The sequence below is a fragment of the Cornus florida genome, unplaced genomic scaffold (assembly GCF_030987335.1).
Source record: "Cornus florida cultivar Cherokee Brave unplaced genomic scaffold, ASM3098733v1 CherokeeBrave_3.0.0_Hap2_Chr06, whole genome shotgun sequence".
Lineage (NCBI taxonomy): Eukaryota > Viridiplantae > Streptophyta > Magnoliopsida > Cornales > Cornaceae > Cornus > Cornus florida.
In genome coordinates this window covers 75,472,424-75,494,041 of record NW_026775576.1, presented here as the reverse complement: position 1 = coordinate 75,494,041, position 21,618 = coordinate 75,472,424, and the positions used below count along the sequence as shown (strand labels likewise).

Genomic DNA, 21,618 nt, shown 5'->3' with positions numbered 1-21,618 from the left:
CGCAGGAGAACTCATGAGCATGGGTTGGCTTGGTTTATATCAATGGGCTTGGCACGAGTTCGGCTCACAAGGTTGACCTAAATGTTGTTTAAAGCATGGACCACAAGTCATTGACGTGTGATATAGTCTAGTCAGGGACATGGGCACAAGGCAGTAGGTGTAGACGAGGCTTAGCATGCAAGGGTGGCTCACGGGACTCAGACATGGCTCCTGGTTACAGAATATGGCTAAGTGGGCTTAGTCGGTTGGGGGCGATTACTAGCATTTTCCACTCATATATATTTATTATGGGGAGTGGGGGTGTGCTGAGTAACCTCCCACGTACGTGGCACAATTCTGAGGTGACAATACACAGGTGATTGGGGGTTAGCTTTACTCCATTATGCAAATATATAGAGATATACATATATGGGGCAGTTCCTGGGCAATCATTAGAGACATGAGGTATGCGTTGCGCATGCCAGCACGACCCTAGATGGATGGGGTGTCATCCACCACTTTAGTGGGCTATTGTGGGTAGTTTAGTGAGTTTGCCTATAAATATGTTGGTTATGTAGAAGAGTGATACACACACTGAGATGGAGATACATAGAGAGAAGGGCAGTGAGATACAGAGAAGAGTGTTGTGGGAGACTCTTGTATGTTGCTGCATTCTTGTATGCTTCAGCAGGTTGAGGCATGTCCTTATACTCTTTTTTGAATAATAAGAAAAGGTTAGAAGTCTTGGGTTTCTGTAAATTCACGTGTGTTTTTGCATTTATATTGTGTGTGAGAGTGTTTTACTTGCTGTATGTGTGTAGATAGTAAGTGTGAGTTAGCTGAGCTAAGTCAAAAATGGAGTAAAATTGAGTAAAAACACGTTGTTCCTATTTTTGGCTGAGTGCCATCACATACTAAGGAATTCGTATTCAAAATTGACTCCTGTAACACCTCCCATGTTAGAGATGAATCCACTTACTATGTGAACCCCACGGACATTTCTACCATACTAGCTGTTTTTGTCATTTTATTTCACATCACCAAGGGAGTTATCTTTAGCAATTTATTAAATAGAAGAAGAACAATCTATTCAACTTCTCTAATAATTTGAGCATTACTCAGTATCGAGTCGGAATAGCTAGTGTCCAGCTCTCGTAACTAAAAAACACAAGAATTATTTTATATTAAACCATATATTCGATGTTGAATTAAGTATGCACCTACTTTGTGAAACTTTCCAAAATGAAGGATGAATATCAAAGATGCATACGTGGCACAACGTGCAGCGACAAAGTTTACCTAACTAAAACCAAATAAATAAAACCCAACAAAGAAAAAAACAAAACAGTAATACTACAATAATACAATAAAGAGGCAAGTTTGGATCTGAAGTGAAATCACAGTGAGAACATTTGAGGATCCAACAAGTTTTAATGGATCATCAATCAGCAGCACCACTCCCTCCTCATGTGCTCGTCTTCCCGTTGCCGTTTCAAGGCCACGTGAACTCCATGCTCAAGCTGGCCGACCTTCTCTGCCTTGGCAACCTCCATGTGACCATGCTCGTCTCCGAGTACAGCCACAGCCGCCTCCTCCGCCACACTCGTGTCCATTCGCACTTCGCTCGCTATCCCGGATTCTGTTTCAGGACTATTCCGGATGGCCTTCCAGAGGACCATCCTCGAGCCGGTGAGCGAATTATGGAGGTTTTTCCTTCTCTAGTATCTGTCACCGGGCCGTTGTTCAGAGAAATGATGATAGACACCGATTGCTTGGCTACCCAAACAAGGCGGCCTGTCACATGCATCATAACAGAAGGGGTCCCGAGTTTTGCTGGTGATTTTGCTATCGAAAGGGGAATTCCACTTATTTATTTTCGTACTGCCAGTGCTTGCTCTTTTTGGGCTTATTTTTGTATTCCGGAACTCACTGAAGCTGATGAAATTCCCTTGAAAGGTATGTTCTATTTTTGTCATTTTGCTTGGTTAAAGAGGAAATGGTTTTATAAAGTAGGTTTATTCACTTCAATTTTTCTTTAGTGCTATAGTAATTTTATATATACATGTGTAGTAATGCTACTTCTTCCGATCTTTAGGGCCTCACCCAAGGTGAATTTGCCTTTGATCCAAACACTTCTTATTTTTATCAAATGGGAGGGAATCTGTTTTTATTTTGAACGTTATAGTTAAGATATCTTTAGAGTACTCTCTAAACTCATAATGATATGTCTAAACTCTGCATATCAAAATATCTGGTGAGATCGAAGATTTGATCCAAACATTGTGTTTTTAGTTTGATGAGTTTGTCGTCTTTGATCCAATTGTGTGGGATTGTAGATCATCACCACAACCACTGACTTCCTCCACAATCTATTATTCTACCCATTTCACATTCGATAAACAATTAGAAGATGTAACCCCAATTTGAGATTGAAGACCAATTGCGTCTAATTAAACAGCCTTATTCTCATTCATATGTACTATTAATTTAAGAATACAGAGATGAAGATATAACCTAATTTGATTTTGATTACTCCATTGAGAGACCAAAAAAATCATTGATATTTTATCTAAGAAACGTCATATTCCAAATGTAGAATTCTATTTTATTTTGCCTTAATTAGTTTTATGATCAAAAACAACAAAGCATTATGTTGCTGCTATTATTTTGTTCAGGAAATGGCATGGACCTACTAGTAAAGAGTGTACCAGGCATGGAGGATTTTCTCAGGAGACGTGACCTTCCAAGTTTTTGCCGTGTGGATGAAGTAAATAATGAGAGTTTGCAACTCATAAAAATAGAGACCAGAAAAACCCCTCGAGCCCATGCATTGATAAAGAACACTTTTGATGAGCTAGAGGGACCCGTACTCTCTCAAATACGTGCTCACTGTCCCAATCTCTTCTCCATCGGACCACTTCACGCTCACCTAAAAGCCAAACTCGCAGCAGATCCCAAGTTTTCCTCAACCCATTCGAGTAGTTTCTGGGAGGAAGATCGAAGCTGTGTGACGTGGCTTGATTCGCAGCAGTCCAAATCTGTGGTCTACGTGAGCTTTGGAAGTATCACGATTGTGACAAAAGACCAACTCATGGAGTTTTGGTATGGTCTTGTGAATTGTGGACATCGATTCTTGTGGGTTATGCGGCCGGACTGCGTTGTCGGAAAAGATGTGGAGACTCAAATTCCGGTAGAGCTGGTTGAGGGCACGAGGGAGAGAGGGTACATGGTGGATTGGGCCCCACAAGAGGATGTTCTGGCGCACCCAGCTGTTGGTGGCTTTTTGACTCACAGTGGGTGGAACTCCATTTTGGAGAGCATAGTCTCTGGCGTGCCAATGATTTGTTGGCCTTATTTTGCAGACCAGATGATTAATAGTAGGTTCGTTAGTGAAGTTTGGAAGCTTGGTTTTGACATGAAAGATACGTGTGACCGAGTTATTATTGAGAAGATGATCAGAGATTTGATGGATGTTAAAAAAGATGAGTTTCAAGAACGAGCAAATCTGATGGCAAAGTTGGCAAAACGAGCTGTGAGTGAAGGTGGGTCATCGTACTGTAATTTGGATCGTCTGATAAAGTACATAAAATCAATGATTGAGTGATCAAAGTGACGGTTGGACATGAAAATTGCGTGGTAAAGATTGTTGGATTTCTTTTTTTTTTTTTTTTGCTCATGATGTGGAAATAAGTTTCATACATCCTTTGTGTCATCCATTGTTAAGTGTTACAAATTCAAAAATTAATAATACCATTACCGAAGGCAAGAATATATAGCACCTTTGAATTAATTTGATTAGAGACTATTTACAAAATTCTAAAAGTCATTTATCTAAAATATAACCTTTGTAATTGTTAACTTTTGGTGTAAAAGCGGGACTGATCGAATTGTAATTTTTTATTTAATTTTGAATCTTCTTGTTGAAAGCGAAACTATATGAGCAAACGTAATTAGAATAGATGAGAGTATATATTGAGTTGGTAAAAGAGTTCATTGATGGGTGAAGGGAACGGGTAAGGGGGTTTGGAGAAGGGTTGGGTGGTGGGCAAGGAAGGACTTGCTGTAAGAAGAGAGCGAAAGTCCCTCAATCACCTTCGCTGGAAAGTCACAGTTCGTAAGCTTTGGTTTTGTAGTGTTGGTGTCGGTACCAGTGAGGTGGTGGTGTTGAAGGGCAGATGTAAATGTTAGGTGGCTTATGTCAGATGGTCGGGGTAATAATGGTGGGGTCTTATGGTTAATTAACATTACGGATATTGTGTGAATATATTTAAATGAAATAAGAAAGGACAAATATTACATTTCAAACTTGACATTAATATAAACTTGATGGGAGTTTTAGTGTAATTTACTCTAATACTTTATTTTTTATTTTTATTTTTTTTAATTGATACTTACACACTTGTCTTTTCTGAAACTTGAATTCCCGATCTTCTTTTAAAAAATAAGAAATTAATACCGTTAGATGACTGACATGTTAATAATAATACTATTTAACACTTTCTAAAAAAGTTAGTAGGAAATGAAAAAGAATAACCAAAATACAAGCATTAGAGAACAAGGAGAATATCAAATCAAACACAGGACTACGAAGTCCTTCCGGCACATCAATAGTGCATATAATTTTATTAACCAAAAATTCAAAGACAAAATGACAAAAACAAAGGGACCACTAAACTGTGTGACAACGACTTAGTGGATGATGATTTCTTTCTTTAAGAGGCAAAGCTTTTCAACCACAAGTTCTTCGAGTCGGCTATACTTTGAATTACAAATTTGGATCTGAAGTGAATCACAGTGAGAAGATCGGAGGATCCAACAAGTTTTAATGGATCAGCAAGCAGCACCACCACTCCCTCCTCACGTGCTCGTCTTCCCGTTGCCGATTCAAGGCCACGTGAACTCCATGCTCAAGCTGGCCGAGCTTCTCTGTCTTGGCAAGCTACATGTGACCATGCTCGTCTCCGAGTATAGCCACAGCTGCCTCCTCCGCCACAGCCATGTCCATTCCCACTTCGCTCGCTATCCCGGATTTTGTTTCAGGACAATTCCGGATGGCCTGCCTGACGATCATCCGCGTGCCGGTGAGAGAGTTATGGAGATTCTTCCTTCTCTTAAGTCCGTCACAGGGCCACTATTCAGAGAGATGATGATTGGCACCGATCTCTTGGGTACTGGAACAAGGCGGCCTGTGACATGCATCATAGCAGACGGGATCCTGGGTTTTGCTGGTGATTTTGCTATCGAGAGAGAAATTCCACTTATTTATTTTCGCACTATCAGTGCTTGCTCATTTTGGGCTTATTTTTGTTTGCCTCAACTCATTGAAGCTGATGAAATTCCCTTGAAAGGTTTGTTAATTTTTTGGCACTCTTGTTTGGTTAGGGAGGAAATGGTTTTATAGAGCATATATATATATATATATATGTTGATTCAGTTTATTATTTTAGTATAGTAGTTTTCTAGCTATTCACATTGAACATGGAAAACAATTTAATGAAGTAGTATTTTGTAATATTAATATTCTTAAAAACTGCTTTCTAATTATGTTTGTCGAAATTTTTTGTTTAGAGTTGCATTAGGCCTGATTCATGAGTTATCTAGTTAATTTTGGTAATATGGGGTTTTTTTTTTTTTTTTGGATCACTTGATACCCAAGCCTTCCCCGGACTAATTCCCGAAGACAACACATCATTTTTCATTTCTTTCTCTATTCATTTTTTTTTTTTTTTTTTTTTTTTTAGTAAAACAGTCACACTCCCCCACAAATGTCTATTATGAAACTCAAATCCCCCACCTCTCCTCAATCTGAAAGGGAAGGAAAATTATACCAATCACATTAATGATAGTGATAATACGTTTTTGTATTTTGGTAATTTGTTTTCTCATAATTCGTTGCAACTATTATGTGTTTAGGAAATGGCATGGACCTACCGGTAAAGAGCGTACCAGGCATGGAGGGTTTTCTCCGGCGACGTGACCTTCCGAGTTTTTGTCGTGTTGACGAAGTTAATGATTTGCAATTACAACTCATCACCGCTGAGACAAGACAAAGCCAACGAGCCCAAGCACTAATAAAGAACACATTTGATGACCTAGAAGGACCCATACTCTCTCAAATACGTACTCATTGTCCCAACCTCTTCCCCATCGGACCACTTCATGCGCACCTAAAAGCTAGACTTGCAGCAGATACCAACTCTTCCTCAATCTATTCGAGTAGTTTCTGGGAGGAAGATCGAAGTTGTGTGACATGGCTCGATTCGCAACCGTCCAAATCTGTTATCTACGTGAGCTTTGGAAGTCTCACTATTGTGACAAAACACCAACTCATGGAGTTTTGGTATGGTCTGGTGAATAGTGGGCAGCGGTTCTTGTGGGTCATGCGGCCGGACTCCATTGCCGAAAAAGATGAGGAGAGTCAGATTCCGGTGGAGCTTGTGGAGGGCACGAGGAAGAGGGGGTACATGGTGGAATGGGCCCCACAAGAGGAGGTTCTGGCCCACTCAGCTGTTGGTGGGTTTTTGACCCACAGTGGGTGGAACTCCACTTTGGAGAGCATGGTCACGGGTGTGCCAATGATTTGTTGGCCTTACATTGCAGACCAAACAATTAATAGTAGGTTTGTTGGTGAAGTTTGGAAACTTGGTTTGGACATGAAAGATACTTGTGACCGAGTTGTAATTGAGAAGATGGTCAGAGATTTGATGGATGTTAAAAAAGATGAGTTTCAAGAACGAGCGAATCATATGGCAAGGTTGGCGAAACAAGCTGTAAGTGAAGGTGGGTCGTCCTACTGTAATTTGGATAATCTGATTAATTACATAAAATCAATGATTGTGTAATCAAGGTGGGAGTAAATCTTATGTGATCAATTGGAATAAATCTAAGTAGTATATATTTAGTTTTTAAATATATATCATTTAATTTTATTTTCTCAAAAATAAATCTCTCATAATCAAATGAAATAAATTAAGAATTTAAAATATAAATTAATTAGTAACTGAATTGATGGCTTTATATTATAAAAAAAACAGTGATTAACATTTAGGGGTTAATTTGAACATGAAAAATGCGGGCTAATGATGGTTGGAATTTTCTTTCATCCACTCTTAAGTACAAGAGAGGCCGTGTGTATAGCACCCTTTGCATTAATTAATTAATTTGATAAGAGATATTTAAAAGGTTATTTAGAGAAATGCTGGCCAGCTCTGACCGATCTGGTAAATTATTGATTTTCAAGTATTAAGCTGTAGTGGGTTTCATGTGAGATCACATGAACTACAACGAAACACTGCGGGTGACACTTTATATACATATATAATTTGATGACTTCAAGTTTTTATTGTTTTTTTTATTATGTTATTTAATTTTTGAACAATGTTGGTCTCATATCGCATAGGTAGGAATGTCCTTTTAATACTGACAAGAATCAATAAAAATATGACATGTATCAAAAAAAATTTAAAATAATTAATAAAAATTGTTTGAATATTTTTACGAATCATCCAAAAGGAAATATTTGTTTTCCTCGTGCGTTTGATATTTTCTATTCCAAACCCTTCATATTGCATTCCGTTACAGAAGAAACTAAACAATTAACCCAAATATGGTAAATTAACTACAATTATAAGACTCCAATTATCAATGAAATTTAAGAAAATCAATTTGGCTTCAGATTGCAACAGGGGGTGATAAATATCAAAATTTTGGATGCCACTAGAGTTATGCGTATTTATTAATTGGCGACTTGAATCATCTCTAAAGATTGGATGTAAAAAATTATGGTTTAGGAATGGAGGAGGTGGCAAACAGTGGAGGTAGTGGAGGTCGGTTGACGAAAGAGAGATTAATAATATTAGGGTTTTAGAATTGAGGAAATGATGGGCATCAATGGGGATTTGGTGGGAAGAGAGAAGCATTAATCGTGAGTTAAAGAGAGAGAGAGCGCGCTACTAGGTATCACACACGTGTGAAAAAAAAAATCCTCTTCTTTTTTGGATGACCCGTGAAAAGATTCAAATGATTCAGGTTTTATTTTTATTTTTTTATATGTATTTTTTTAACACATGTCATATTGTTATCAATATCAGAAGGAGAGCCCTGCTTATGCGTCCCAAGAACATCTCCAGCGATATGTTAAAAAATTCTTTTGTGTAAAATATACAATGCCACATATGATTTGTAATTTTTTTTTTTTATCTCCAGCAGTCTGTTAAGATACACTACCACATCACCAATGTGTAAAAGGGTTATGTATTTTACACAGCTCTTTTGCACAACCACGTAAGCATATTTTCTCTCTCCTCCCCCTTTCCCACCGTTATTCTCTTTTTCTCTCTTATTCCTTTACGCCTTTTTGTTTCCCACTTTTTTAGAGCGACATAGAGAATAATCTACAACTGGTGGTAAGGTAAGAACTACTCGACCATCTTTTATTATTATTATTTTTTAATAAATATAGTTTGATTCATCACTTTCGTTTGATCTTATCTTCTGCAATTATCGCCGTAGATTTTAGGGTTTTTTTAGATCACGTTTTAATATAATTGTTGATATAAAGCCTTTGATTATATAGTTTTTACATACTTGAATCTTATTTTATTATTTGTTATTAAGTTAGAATTCTGGTGGCGGAGAGAAAGGTTTGCTATTGGCGGGATGAGAAAGTGAATATAGAGGAAAATTATTATCTCTTTCCTAATTGAGGAGGATTAAGACGTGAGGTTTAATCGCAAAAAAGTAAAGTGAATCAAATAGGTTTGAAAAGTTATGCAGGGCTTTGGGTAGGACACGTGGTTGGTTGTTATTGGTGGATATTTTTTTACACAAAAAAGTATAAAATAACCGCTGGAGCTAAAAATAGGTAGTACAAATTTTTTGTGCAAATCTACTTTGACACATCAGACTTACACAAAAATATATATACAACGGTTGGGATGCTCTAAGGCAAGCTTTTTCCTTATTTTTTTATTAGCAATACTTGCATCTTACACAGGGAGGATGACGTGGCCTTCCTCCCTACTGACACTTGTCCAAAATTAAAAACTAATTAAAAAAATGAGTAATGCACATTTGTACGGGTTAAACCCGTTTCTCCCTTCTTTCTCTCAATACCTCTCCAAATGCAAAAGCCAAAGGCATTCAAATATATAAATGTTCTGTAAAAAAATAATAATAAAATTGAGACTCTGATGAACCACCATCACCCCCAACCAGCCATCCATCTTCTTTTCTATCTCTAGTATCCGTTCTTGTTCTGGCAAAGAAAAACGCTAAATTGAGACTTTTTCTTCATGAGTCCAACTGTTTTTTCTCTTTTAAATCCTTAATTTGGCAAATTTTGACTAATCCATTTGTTTTGATCACTACTTATACATTGTCAGAGACACAACACAATAATATTGTCGGTGCAAAAATTCGTTTAACTAAAAAGCCAAAAGAATAAATACAACTCACTCAAATAAAAAAAAAATAATTAACAAGAACAATTCAGAGAAAAGCTTGTAATGTTTGATTATCTTTATTGGAGGTCTATGCATCTATTTATATACAAATTGAGATGGAATTATGGTAAGATTCGCTATGCTTGTCCTCTACGTTATTTTCATATGAAATTTATTCCCTATATCGTTCCTTACATACAAGGTTCTTTACTTCTATAATTCTTTTCATGTAAAATTTTTCCTATGTAGAGTTTCCTTCTATTAAGGATCCTTTCCTATGCAGGACTTGATTGATTTGGACCGAGCCTGGACCATAATGTGAATGGGCCGGATTAGTCTTTTAGTAGGCCGAAAGGTCAATGTTAATGGCCTTGGGTCGATGATGTCTTTGCTTGGACTTGATCAAGACTGGGCTTTGGTGGGCTAGTAAAGAAATAATTGGATGATATCTTTTTTAATGATATGGCTGATTTCTATTGGTTGGGGATTTTTCCCTCCACATTTTGCCCCCAATTCCTTCCTAATTTGAGCAACGGTCCCTAATTAGAAGGGAATTGAATTTGCACGGTTGCCAAAAGTGTAAGAGGCGGTTTTAGAAGTGACTATTGGCATTCTGACTAAAAAACTTCTTCAAAGTTTGTTCCTGCTTCCATTGCGTTTACTGCTTCGTCATTCTATCAGGTTAGTCTTCTTCGATCTTATTGATTCCATATTATGAACACTTCCTCTACTTACAACCACATAGAAATTATAGATTCTGAAACTACACCTTCAACATCTCCTGTTCTTCATAGAGTTCCTCCACCTAGGGTTTCTAATCCTATTGAGGTTACGAGCGATTCTGCCATGAGATGAGATGATTCTTTGCCTCAAGTAGAGGTATTTACTTCTGGATCTGACGATATCTTTACAGAAAAGGAAAAAAAAAAAAAAAAAAATGATTCTGCCAATCTGGCGTATCACGTTCACCTTTGAGTCCGTAATGGACGAGTTTGAAATCCTCGAAGGGGTAGAAATAGTTGAGTACCCAACCAACGTCGATTTCAGTTCCGACGAAGGGGTGTGTGAGAATGAACTGCTTTTATCTATTTGGCATCTTAATGCCCTTCGTTTTCCCCTTCATCCCTTTTATCATTTAGTCTTCAATAAATTAGGTATTGCTCCTCTCCAAGTAAACCCTAATTTTCTTAGAATAGTGTCGGCTCTTTTTATTCGCTGAAGGTTAGAAAGTATTGACTTGAATCTCGCTGACTTATTATTCAGCTATACCATTTCCAGACACCAAACCGAACTTGGCCGTTATTATTTCACTTCTTCTTTTCAAGATAGGATATGCACAGACCTCCCAACTTTTGAAAAGAGATGGAAAGAAAGGATGATCATTGTTAAGGGAAAGTGGTATGTGCCTCACTCAGGGAAATTTCCTATTCCTCATAAATTTAGGATCATAGGTATAAAAGAACTTTGTTTCATTCATCCAAAATGTTTTGTTTGCTTCCCCTGCTAAGTTTTGCTTTTTCCCTGTATTTATGAATTTCTTGGTGTTTTTTCAGTATCATTTCCATCTTCGGTGGGTGGAACGAGGCTTATTTTTCTTGAGGAACAAGTTTAGAACGACCTTCCTTCTGCAAAGGACCTCCTTTCTTCATCTAACCTCAAGGAGATTGCATCTAGTGCTTTAGTTGCTGACCTTATGGACTTGTCGCTTCCTTCCTTTGACTCCTTCCTTTTAACCGAAGAGGAAAATAGAAAAGTTGAAGCTCTCAAGAAAAAGGCCGCAGAAGATATTCCTTTGCTGGTTATACGCTCTATTGAGCAAGAGAAGAAGGGTGAAGATGCCCCTTTAAAGAAAGCTAAGAAAAATCCTCTTTCTTCTGCCAAAGGTAAAGGTATTGATCTTGGCAAGAACAAAAGAAAGAAAGACGAGAAAGTGGAACCTGAAGAAGAAGTTCGGGCTTTTGTCTTGGCAGATAAAGGGGAAGCTTAGAAACCAACTTTTTTCAGGACTGACAAATCAGTTCTTCATTTTGGAGATTCTGTAGTCACCGATCCTTCTGCTGTACTGGCAGTTGCCCAAGGGATGTGGCTGCCCAAGGATGAAGAATTAATGAGCAATATGGGCTTAGATCAGCTTCTTCCGTCTGCCCCTATTCGTGCTATGGAGGTTCGTCTTACCTCTTTGCTCTATTCTTCCTTTTTTTTGTAATTATGTTCTACGTATATCTTGATTGTCCTGTAGAGCCTGTGCCACACCATGGCTTTATGTGCAACTGCTGAGGCTCAATCTTTATCTATTCGAAAAGTGGAGAAGGATCTTGCTGCTGCAGCTGAAAAAAAAACTTTCTTACACCCTTATTGATGTCAAGAAGTCCCATGATGTGAGAGATGTATACAAGGGTCATCTTGCAGCTTCTGAAGCCAAGGTGAAGGAATTAAAGGATGAGAATCTACGTTAGAGGGATTTGGTTAACACTTACATAACCACTAGGAAGCAGATGCAGGATCGTTACTTCTCTTTGGTACGCTTATCCAGTGCCAAGGCTTTCAGATTCGGCTTTGCACAAGGTTTGGGTGATAAGTTGAAGGATCCAGAAGCATTTGACAAAGATATGGAAGTATCTTTCATGTACACTGAGGGTCCCAAGGCCCAAGAGGCTAAGGTTCAGTTTGTTGAGATGGTGAAGAGTCATCAAGGGGATCTTCCAGCTTCAAGTTCTTCAGCTGCTCTAGGTAAAGCTTCGGGCCAGGATGTGGTAAATGCCTTTACTCCAGCTCATTTTGATCCCAAAAGGAAATAAGTTTGTTTCTTGTAACTTTGTCTGAACAAGTGGGCCTTTGTTTTTGAACAATATTTATTTTTAACTGATGTAATACGATCTCTTTAATTTGCATATTCTCTGTTTTTATATTTTATTAGAGAATTTCTATGCCTTTGAAACCTTTGGACTCTTTTTAAGGCTTGAGGTTGTTTGTTTTTTCCTCGGCACTCTCTATGCCTTAAAGAAACTTTGGTCTCCTTGGGGACTTCGGACTTCTTATGGTCTGAAGATAAAAAGGAAAGGCAACAAGAAGGGAGTTCCAAAGATAGTTCGATCACTAATCAGAGATTGTTATACCACTTGGTGGTTTAACTGTCAAGGGAGCCCATTTGTCATTGACTTATGTGGTGCGGGTGTATCAATACTCGTTTCTTCTTGTGTTTTTTTCGATGTGGGACAAGTTACTTGATGGACTTAGTACTATTTTGGCCAAATACATTGGGCTTGAGAGTAGGACGCCGAGTGAAGGATATTTGCCTCCACTCATGCTTATACCTAATTTTTGTAAGATTGCAGGCCTTCAGATTCTTGAGGTCCGAAGATTATTTCCTATTGGCAGTTGCTTATTCTTGGGTACTTCGGTCCTTTTATGGTCCGAATATAAAAAGGAATTTATATATACTTTTAGGCTTTTGAGGTCCAAAGATTATTATTTCTCGGCAATTGTTTTATGCCTTAGAGGAATTTTTCTTCTTTTTTTTTTTTTTTATGTCTTCGGACTCTTTGTGGTCCGAAATTCGTGTTACTTCTCGGCACTCGTTTGTGCCTTGGGGGAAATTTTTCCCTTGAGATCTTGGGACTCTTTGTGGTCTGAGGATAATTAAAAGTTAGGCTCAAGAAAGAGTTTCCCCTGATATGTAGGTCTCCGATTGAATAATTTCGCTTCAAAGATCTATTTACCAGGGGGCACCTTTCTTGGCAGTCAATAATTATGGGACGCAACCATATATACCACTCTTTTTTCTTGTTTGTTTTCGATATGGGACAACTTTTTTAATGGGCTTAGTGCTATTTGTCCAAGAGTTGGGGCCTGAGAGTAGGATATCCATGAAGAATATTTGCCCCCATTTGGGTTTAGACCCATTTGTGTATATTTTATATGAAGTTGCATGTCTTCAGACTCTTGATGTCCGAGGCTTTAAGTTCCTCGGCGGTCATTCGTGCCTTAGAGGAATATTTCGCTACCTTCGGACTCTTGAGGTCTGAGGTTTTAAGTTTTTCGACAGTCGTTTGCGCCTTAGAGGAATATTTCGTTACCTTCGGACTCTTGAGGTTCGAGATTTTAAGTTCCTCGATAGTCGTTTGTGCGATAGAGGAATATTTTGTTACTTTCGAAATCTTGAGGTCCGAGGTTTTAAGTTCCTCAGTAGTCGCTTTTGCGTTAGAGGAATATTTCATTACTTTTGGACTTTTGAGGTCCGAGACTTTAAGTTCTTCAGCAGTCATTTGTGTCGTAGAGGAATATTTCGTTACCTTCGGAGTCTTAAGGCCCGAGGCTTTAAAAATGAGAGGAGGCCAAGAAATAGAGTAACCATGACTAGTTAATGCCCCAATCAACTGGTTGGAAGTCTATATTTCATGGATACTCTTTCCTTAGCGTCTATCTGCAGTGAGATGTAGTTATATTAACCATTCTCCTCTCTTATTTTTATTCGACGTGGGACTAAGTAGGGTATGGGCCAAATGTTTTGGGCTTTGAAAAGAGTCGATTATTGTAAAAATTACCCACTGGTACTAGGGCTTAGACACAATTTGTGTTGGGCCGCTTTTGCCACCAGTGGGCTCACTTTGCAATATGCTTGCATACTTAAGTATTTCCTTATTTAAAGGGATTTTTTAGGTTATTTTTTACTGATGTGGGACAACTTGCATATCTTATTTAGGAGAGAGCATTTTCTTTTTGTAATATCTATTTAGGATACTAGTCTTGCCCCTTATTACAAAAGAAAATATAATTGAATTGAGATAAACAGTATTCTACATCAAATAAAAAATACCAAAGAATCATCAATACATTTGTGTGGATAGAATGCTCTGATATTGTAGTGGAGACCATCGGATACACGGGACCATTAATCCATTTGTGTATCTTATGTTCTCCATCTTTTAGAATATCACTACATCTCATATTACAAAAGATAATGTAAAAAGATGTAGTAAATAAAAAAATTTATTAGATGGGCCATAAGCGGCCTTATTCGTATACAGAAAAATAGAAAAATTGATTTAAGCTTCTAATGATAGTATTTTTTTAGGTGTATTGCATTCCATGGGCGAGCAATCACTCACCCATCGGCTTCAGTTAGCCTGTAAGCTCCTTTTTCCACTACTTCTGTAACTTTGTAGGGTCCATTCCAATTGGGTTGTAACTTCTTTACGTGTGTTATCTCATGTTTTAGCACCCAATCTCCTACGACAAAGCTTCTGAACTTGACCCACTTATTGTAACTATTTCACAACTATTGTTGATAATAAGTAAGCCTTATTACCGTAATATCCCTTTTTTTGTCGAAGAGGTCAAGGTTATGCTCCAACTGCTGATCATTGTCCCTTTCGAGTAACAGGTGCTTTCAAAGAGTTAGGACTACTGATTCTGTTGGGATGACTGTGATACCCCCAGATTTTCGAATGCGTTGACTAAGCCCACGCCCGAATACCCGAGGATATCAAAAACAAAATCGGCAATAAACGAACACAGAGTACAAAAGAATAAATAAAATGCTGACAAGAAACTAAAATGATAATCTAATAGTAAACATCAGAATATATTTCCATTAATTAATAAACTCTTCTGATACAACTGATCCTCCAAAATACAACTCGGGAATCCATACTGTGTAGACCCCTAGAAAATCCAAACTAAACAAATGTAAGCAATAACTGTCTAAATCAGAAAACTAAATAATAAAGGAACTCCTATGCAGCATTGGAAGAATGAAGTAGACTGATTCCCGCTCAGCACGAACAACCTCTACTCCTGACGAACACCTGAAAAATAATGGTGGGTCAGGCCCACAAACAAGTTTTACTCTACTACAGTTCAAGCAGAGATCCGATACATGTATACATCCTAGTCAATCCAATAGTAACTAGTAGTCCGTATATATATATATACACACTAAAGGAACCTCACTAGACTATAGGGTTGTCTCAAGCTGAATAGTAGGCAACATGCAAAACGCACATATAATGGGCATGAGTACCTAAACCTACCAGGGTACACAACTACACTATATCTAGCTACACATCTCTGGTGATATACGCGCCCTAACCACTGATCCTGAGACTCAAGCTCATATCATGGCACCATACTTATATATATATAATCTAGTAACCATTCTATTCAGTATAAATTAATCATCCATAAGTCATTCAACTTGTTCAGCTGACCTGACTTGAATATAAGTAGGACTTAACATTTTAGTTAATCAATTCCCTTATATAATAAATTAATCATTCATAAGTCATTCAACTTGTCCAGCTGACCTGACTTGAATATAAGTAGGACTTAACATTTTAGTTAATCCATTCCCTTATATAAAATAGGTAGGACTTAATGATAAGTTAATCCATCCCTAGAATGCCACCGTCCCATACCGATGCATTAAACCACACAATCCAATAATTGATGTAACGATTAAGGAAATACATCAAACAATCCAGAAATAACTATGATAATGTGATATCAAGTTATCACAAAATAGGAATGACTTATTATTTATTTAAGCTTCCTATATTTTATATCCTATACAAACTGAATCTTATACATGATGATATTTTGTTATACCGTCAAATAAGCATTCTCCATATCCAATTCATCATACACATTTAATCTTAATTGCTAAAACATTTTAAAAGATTAAATCCATTCGTTTGTTTAAAACATTCAAATAGCAAGCATCATTATGATTGAGTCTATTTAAATTTATTTAAACCCAAACCTAGTTCCTATTTAATGTTCAGGAATCCTAGGCATGTTTCTACGTTACATCATTCCACAGATTTGAAAAATATATAATGTAAACATACAAAAATTCACACCGGAAATCAAATCAAAATCATGCATTCATCAATTCATAACATAATAACAAATATGAACCAATTTCATAAAACCTATATTCTAATTCAATTAAACATGCATAATTATTTAATTTTATGTGTTTAATAAATCCTGGAATTTCCTAGGCATGTACAAAAACACGAATCAAAGGGAAAGAGATAGAAGAAGAACTTGCCTTAAACTTTCGAATCAAAAGTTAAACTTCTTATTCCTTGATCTTCTCTCTACAGGGTTTTTCTCCTCCTTCCTTCCTTTTCCTCCTTTCTTCTCTAACTCTTTCTCTCTAGAATATATCACGTGAATATTTCTAACCCCCTTTTACAACCTATAACTATATATTTATAGGCTAAATAAAAGAATCTTAACCCTTTTCCCAATCCAAGTCAACTTAAAAAAAAATAAATATTAAAATATTAAAAAGGTAAGTAAAATATGTTACGTATATAATTTATGTATATATTTATTAAATAAATGAATTATACACATTCCATTATTTATTAATGAATTATCCAATAATACTTAAGTTACCATAATATTATAAAGTAACTTAAAAGATAACACGCATCAAATCTATGTATATTTTTATTATTTAAATATAAAACATATATATAAAATTAAATATTACTACCCAAGTTACCATAAAAGTAATTAATAAATTACTTTCCTTTTTATATATGTATATAATATATATCATATATATACATACACAACTATCAATGGGTTATAATCCAAACACATCCAACTTCCTATCCAAGTAGTCCACGGGACCCAATTGGTTGGCCCATGACTACTAACCATAACCATAAAAGAAAAATAATATAAAATAATAAAAGAAAAGAAATAATTTAATTTACAATTAATCAAAACACCATTTAAGCATATAATCTAATTAAACAATTAACACATAGACAAATACAAATAATACATAGACACATAATCAAATAATGAAGAAATACCTAATTCAATGAAACACATAAGTAATTAGTCAAATACTCAATTAAATAATTAACAATACAATTAAAACAAATAAATAAATACCGAGACTATTCTTTTAAAATTGGGGGTATTACAATGACGGCCTCGGAGCCATAAGCCATTGCGAAGGGACTTTCCCCTATTGGCCTTCGCGGAATAGTTCGATAAGCCTAGAGCACATTGGAAAGATTTTCGTACCACTTAGACTTGAGTTTTTCTAATTTCTTCTTCAGACAGTCGAAGATAATCCGGTTAGTTATCTCAACCTGTCCATTCCCTTGTGGATGGCTTACCGCAGCTAACTTCTATCTGATTCCATGCTCAACAAAGAACTTCCTTGTGCTCCTGTTGTCTAGGTTCTTTCCATTATCCATTGTGATGACCTTTGGTACTCCAAATCGGCAAATTATATTATTCCATAGAAAGCTTTTCACTTACTCGTGAGTCACATTTGAATAAGCCTCTGCTTCTCCCCATTTTGTGAAATAATCCATGTCTAATAATACGTATTCTTTTAGCTCCAGAGTTTTGGGCAGAAGACCCACCATATCTATTCCCCATTGAGCGAATGGCCATGGATTTGCCATTGCATGTAAATCTTCAGCCGATTGGTGTTTTATTGGGCAATAGCGTTGGCACTTATCGGACTTCTGGGCATATTCTTCATCGTTTCTAGCCAAGTACGGCCAGAAATAGCCTCGAGTCTGCCGAAGTGATTGCCGCAGTCACCACCATGTATTTGTTTCAACACCTCGAGGGCCTCCGTGGGAGTTAAGCACTTCAGATATGGACCTGATAATGACTTTCGATATAGATGGTTGTTAATGATGGAGTATTTGGCTACGGCAAACCTTACTTTTCTAACCTCATCTTTTTAGTCAGGAAGGATTCCATTTTTGAGATAGCTCTCCAGTGGATCCATCCAACATGGCTCTCTTTGAACCTGGAATCACTGAGGATTCAAGTTAGGTTCTTTCAGGGTGTCGATCGGCACAATCCTTACCAAATCTTCTGCTGAGGATGAAGCCGTTGTAGCTAATTTGGCTGCTTTGAAATTCTTCTCCCTTGGTATTTAGTGAAATTAGATTTAATCGAATCCATGTGTAACACATTCGACAGCCTCCTTGTATGCTTTTATTCTTTCTTCTTTTGGTTGATATTTTCCTGTCATTTGATTCACAATAAGTTGTGAGTCACTAAAAACTTTTAGACATTTTACCTATAGTTGGCTTGCCAATCGAAGCCCAGCTAGCAGGGCCTCATATTCGGCCTCATTGTTAGTGGCTGGAAAATCCAAACAAATTGATTGTTGTAACTTAGTTCTTTCTGGAGTTGTGATGATGATCCCTGCTCCTGCACTAGTTAGGTTCGAAGAACCATCTACATAAAGCTTCCACTATGGTTCTGAAAGTTCTAGCTCATCGGGCTTGTCTTCATACTCCAGAAGGAAATCGGCCATGGCTTGTCCTTTGTTTGACACATTCAGCTCGTAAGTTATATCGAAATAACTGAGTTTAATTGCCTATTTGGTAATTCTCCCTGACAGATCTGGCTTGGAGATGATGGTTCGCATAGGGTAATTTGTGAGGACCACAATGCTGTGAGACTCGAAGTAGTGCCGAAGCTTTCTCTCTGCATGTACTAAGGCTAGTATGATTTTATCTACTTTGCTATATGTTGTTTCGGCATCTATCATTGTCTTACTTGTGTAGAAGACTGGATGGTAAGGGTTTCCTCAGGCTTTGGGGTAGACAAAATTGGGGGTTTAGTCATGTAATACTTTAGTCTAGCAAAAGTTTCTTGCTGCTGAGGTCCCCATATGTCTCTGTTCTTCGACCGTATGGCATTAAAGAAAGGTTTTCACTTAACGGACAGCCGAGATATGAAGTAGCTGAGAGCTGCTATTCTGCCGTTTAGAATCTGTGCTTTTTTGTAAGTTTTTGGCTCCTGATTCTAAACTAGGGCCTAGGCCTGAGCTAGATTTACTTTTATCCCTCTTTTGTTGACAATACGGCCGAGGAATTGCCCTGAAGAAACTGCAAAAGAATATTTAGAGGGGTTCAATCTCATATTATACTTTCTCAAAGTGTCGAAGACTTTTTGGAGATGCCTGGGGTGATCTTTCTTCTTTTTACTTTTGACAACCATGTCGTCATTATAAGCTTTGACTATTTTACCTAGCATCTCATCAAAGATCTTATTGATGAGGCGTTGGTAAGTAGCCCTAGCGTTCTTAAGTCCAAAGAGCATAACTTTGTAACAATAAGTTCCATTCTCTGTGATGAATGATGTTTTTTTCTTCGTCCTCCAGATTCATGGGAATCTGGTTGTATCCGGAATATACATCGAGGAATGTGAGTCCCTCATAGCCTGTGGTAGCGTCCACCATCTGATCTACCTTCGGTAGTGAAAAACTACATTTGGGACAAGCCTTATTGAGGTTGGTGAAATCTATACAAACTCTCCATTTTTCATTCTTTTTTTGGACCACCACTACATTCGAAAACCACTGAAGGTAATGTATTTCCTTGATGAAGCCCGCTTGAAGCAACTCATTTATTTCTTCAGCAATTATTCGATTTCTTTTAAGAGCGAACCTCCTATGTTTTTGTTTGACTAGTTTGAATGAGGGATCCACTCTTAGGTTATGGCATGAGACCAAAGGGTTGATCCGCAGCATGTCCGAATGGATCCATACGAATGTATCTGTATTTCTTCAGATGACATCAACCAACACCTCCCTCTTTTTTGTTGAGTGGGAGGAACCCATATAACTGACTTTCTGTAGATTGCCAAGGATAATTTCGACAGCCTCAAGAGATTCTTCGGTGGTTTTTGCTGCTTCTGCCTCTGCTTCTAAATACTTAGGCAGAAGGTTCTGTAATTGTTATTTGGTAGTTCCTTCAGAAGATGCATCCGATCTAGGTATTGTAGTTTCTTTCTTTGCTCCTTTCAATGTCAACACATAGCATTTAGTTGCAGCAGCTTAATCTCCCCAAAGATTAATGACTTCTTTTCCATCTGGAGACAAATATCGCATCACCTGCTATAGAGTAAATGGTACTCCATTCATTTGGTGAATCCACCCTCTCCCCATGATGAGATTGTAAGAAGGGTGAATTTTTGGTAGAACGAAGTTTTCCTTCAGTGTCCTCTTCGCAGTGATGACTGACAAATCTACTATACCAATGAGATCTACTTTTATTCCATCGAACCCCATCAAAGGGCTGGAAGTGGCTTTAATTAAGGATAATAGAATCTTTAATTGCTCAAAGACTGCCTTAGTTATAATATTTGTGATGTTGCCAGGGTCTACCAGGACTCTTCTAATCATGTAGTTTGCTACTAGAAAGCTAATGACGAGTGGGTCTTCGTGGGGAAGCTGTACCTTCGACAGGTTTTCATCTCCGAAGCCGATCCTTATACTACCCGAGGTGATGGTGTTAACCGAGGATAATTTCCTCAGCTTGTGGACTGCTCGCAATCTGGAGCGATACACCTCTTCTGACTCTTGATCCTTCTCTGACTTTCCATGTATCGCGTGAATGACCTTTACCTGATTGTCTTCTAATTTTCGAGGATTTACCTCCATCAGCCTTGTCTGCTTCTTCGGCCCGAAATAGTCTGCTAGGTCTCCTTTGGCTATCATGATTTCCACCTGTCACTAAAGGGACCTACAATCATTAGTGGTATGCCCATAATCCCTATGGTAGTCACAGTGTTTGTTTTTGTCCCTTTGTTCTGAAGGTTATCACATTGGTTGAGGGACTGTGAATCTTACTTTGTTCTCCTGGAATAATCGGGCTAACATCATATGAAGAGGGGTTAGCCTTTCTTCGGTCCTCTACCTCTTCTCAGGTAGTTGAACTGCTGGTACCGAGGCATGCTGGCTTCTTTGATTTTTTGAACTTGAGGCTTTTTCCCGAGACTTGTTTTCTACCGTAACGAGGGTGGCGTATTATGCTCTGTTGGCTACATTTTCCTCGAGTCGGATGTAAACCTGAGCCCTAGCGTTAAGAGTCTGTATGTCCGGAGGGGAGTATTTGACTATAGAGGTATGGAACTTAGTCCCCTGAATCATACCGATTTTGAATGGGGCATCCTTAGCTAGAAGATGGGTCAAAGGTCACTAAAGTCTTTGATGAAGCGCCTATAGAAATCAAAATGACCTAGGAAAGCTCTAATGTCGCCGACAGTTTTGGAAATGGGTAAATTAGAGATAAAATCAATTTTTGCTTTATCTACCTCCATTCTGGCACTAGAAATGGTATGACCAAGGACAATTCCTTTTTGGACCATGAAATGACATTTTTCCTAATTAAGAATGAGGTTAGTATCACGA

At 37.6% G+C, this 21,618-nt stretch overlaps 3 protein-coding genes across 3 annotated transcripts; 2 read left to right on the top strand and 1 right to left on the bottom strand.

Moving 5' to 3' along the window:
- Positions 1-1,202: 1,202 nt before the first annotated feature.
- LOC132312116 (7-deoxyloganetic acid glucosyl transferase-like) lies at positions 1,203-3,769 on the top strand. Its single transcript, XM_059810372.1, has 2 exons — positions 1,203-1,935; positions 2,655-3,769. Exons 1-2 carry the CDS (start codon positions 1,413-1,415, stop codon positions 3,581-3,583), a joined length of 1,452 nt encoding a protein of 483 aa, XP_059666355.1. The 5' UTR covers positions 1,203-1,412; the 3' UTR covers positions 3,584-3,769.
- A 940-nt stretch (positions 3,770-4,709) lies between these two features.
- LOC132312114 (7-deoxyloganetic acid glucosyl transferase-like) lies at positions 4,710-6,903 on the top strand. The gene is made up of 2 exons (XM_059810371.1): positions 4,710-5,327; positions 5,893-6,903. Exons 1-2 carry the CDS (start codon positions 4,805-4,807, stop codon positions 6,819-6,821), a joined length of 1,452 nt encoding a protein of 483 aa, XP_059666354.1. The 5' UTR covers positions 4,710-4,804; the 3' UTR covers positions 6,822-6,903.
- A 13,419-nt stretch (positions 6,904-20,322) lies between these two features.
- Positions 20,323-20,925, bottom strand: LOC132314365 (uncharacterized). Its single transcript, XM_059813240.1, has one exon. The coding sequence runs from the start codon at positions 20,923-20,925 to the stop codon at positions 20,323-20,325; it is 603 nt and encodes a 200-aa protein (XP_059669223.1).
- Between the last annotated feature and the right edge of the window lie 693 nt (positions 20,926-21,618).

Bases quoted from the DNA above. Each gene is read 5' to 3' on its own strand.
- LOC132312116 (XM_059810372.1), top strand. From the start codon at position 1,413: ATGGATCATCAATCAGCAGCACCACTCCCTCCTCATGTGCTCGTCTTC. The intron at 1,936-2,654 runs GTATGTTCTATT...TATTTTGTTCAG, and splicing joins TGATGAAATTCCCTTGAAAG to GAAATGGCATGGACCTACTA.
- LOC132314365 (XM_059813240.1), bottom strand. From the start codon at position 20,925: ATGATAGCCAAAGGAGACCTAGCAGACTATTTCGGGCCGAAGAAGCAG.
- LOC132312114 (XM_059810371.1), top strand. From the start codon at position 4,805: ATGGATCAGCAAGCAGCACCACCACTCCCTCCTCACGTGCTCGTCTTC. The intron at 5,328-5,892 runs GTTTGTTAATTT...TTATGTGTTTAG, and splicing joins TGATGAAATTCCCTTGAAAG to GAAATGGCATGGACCTACCG.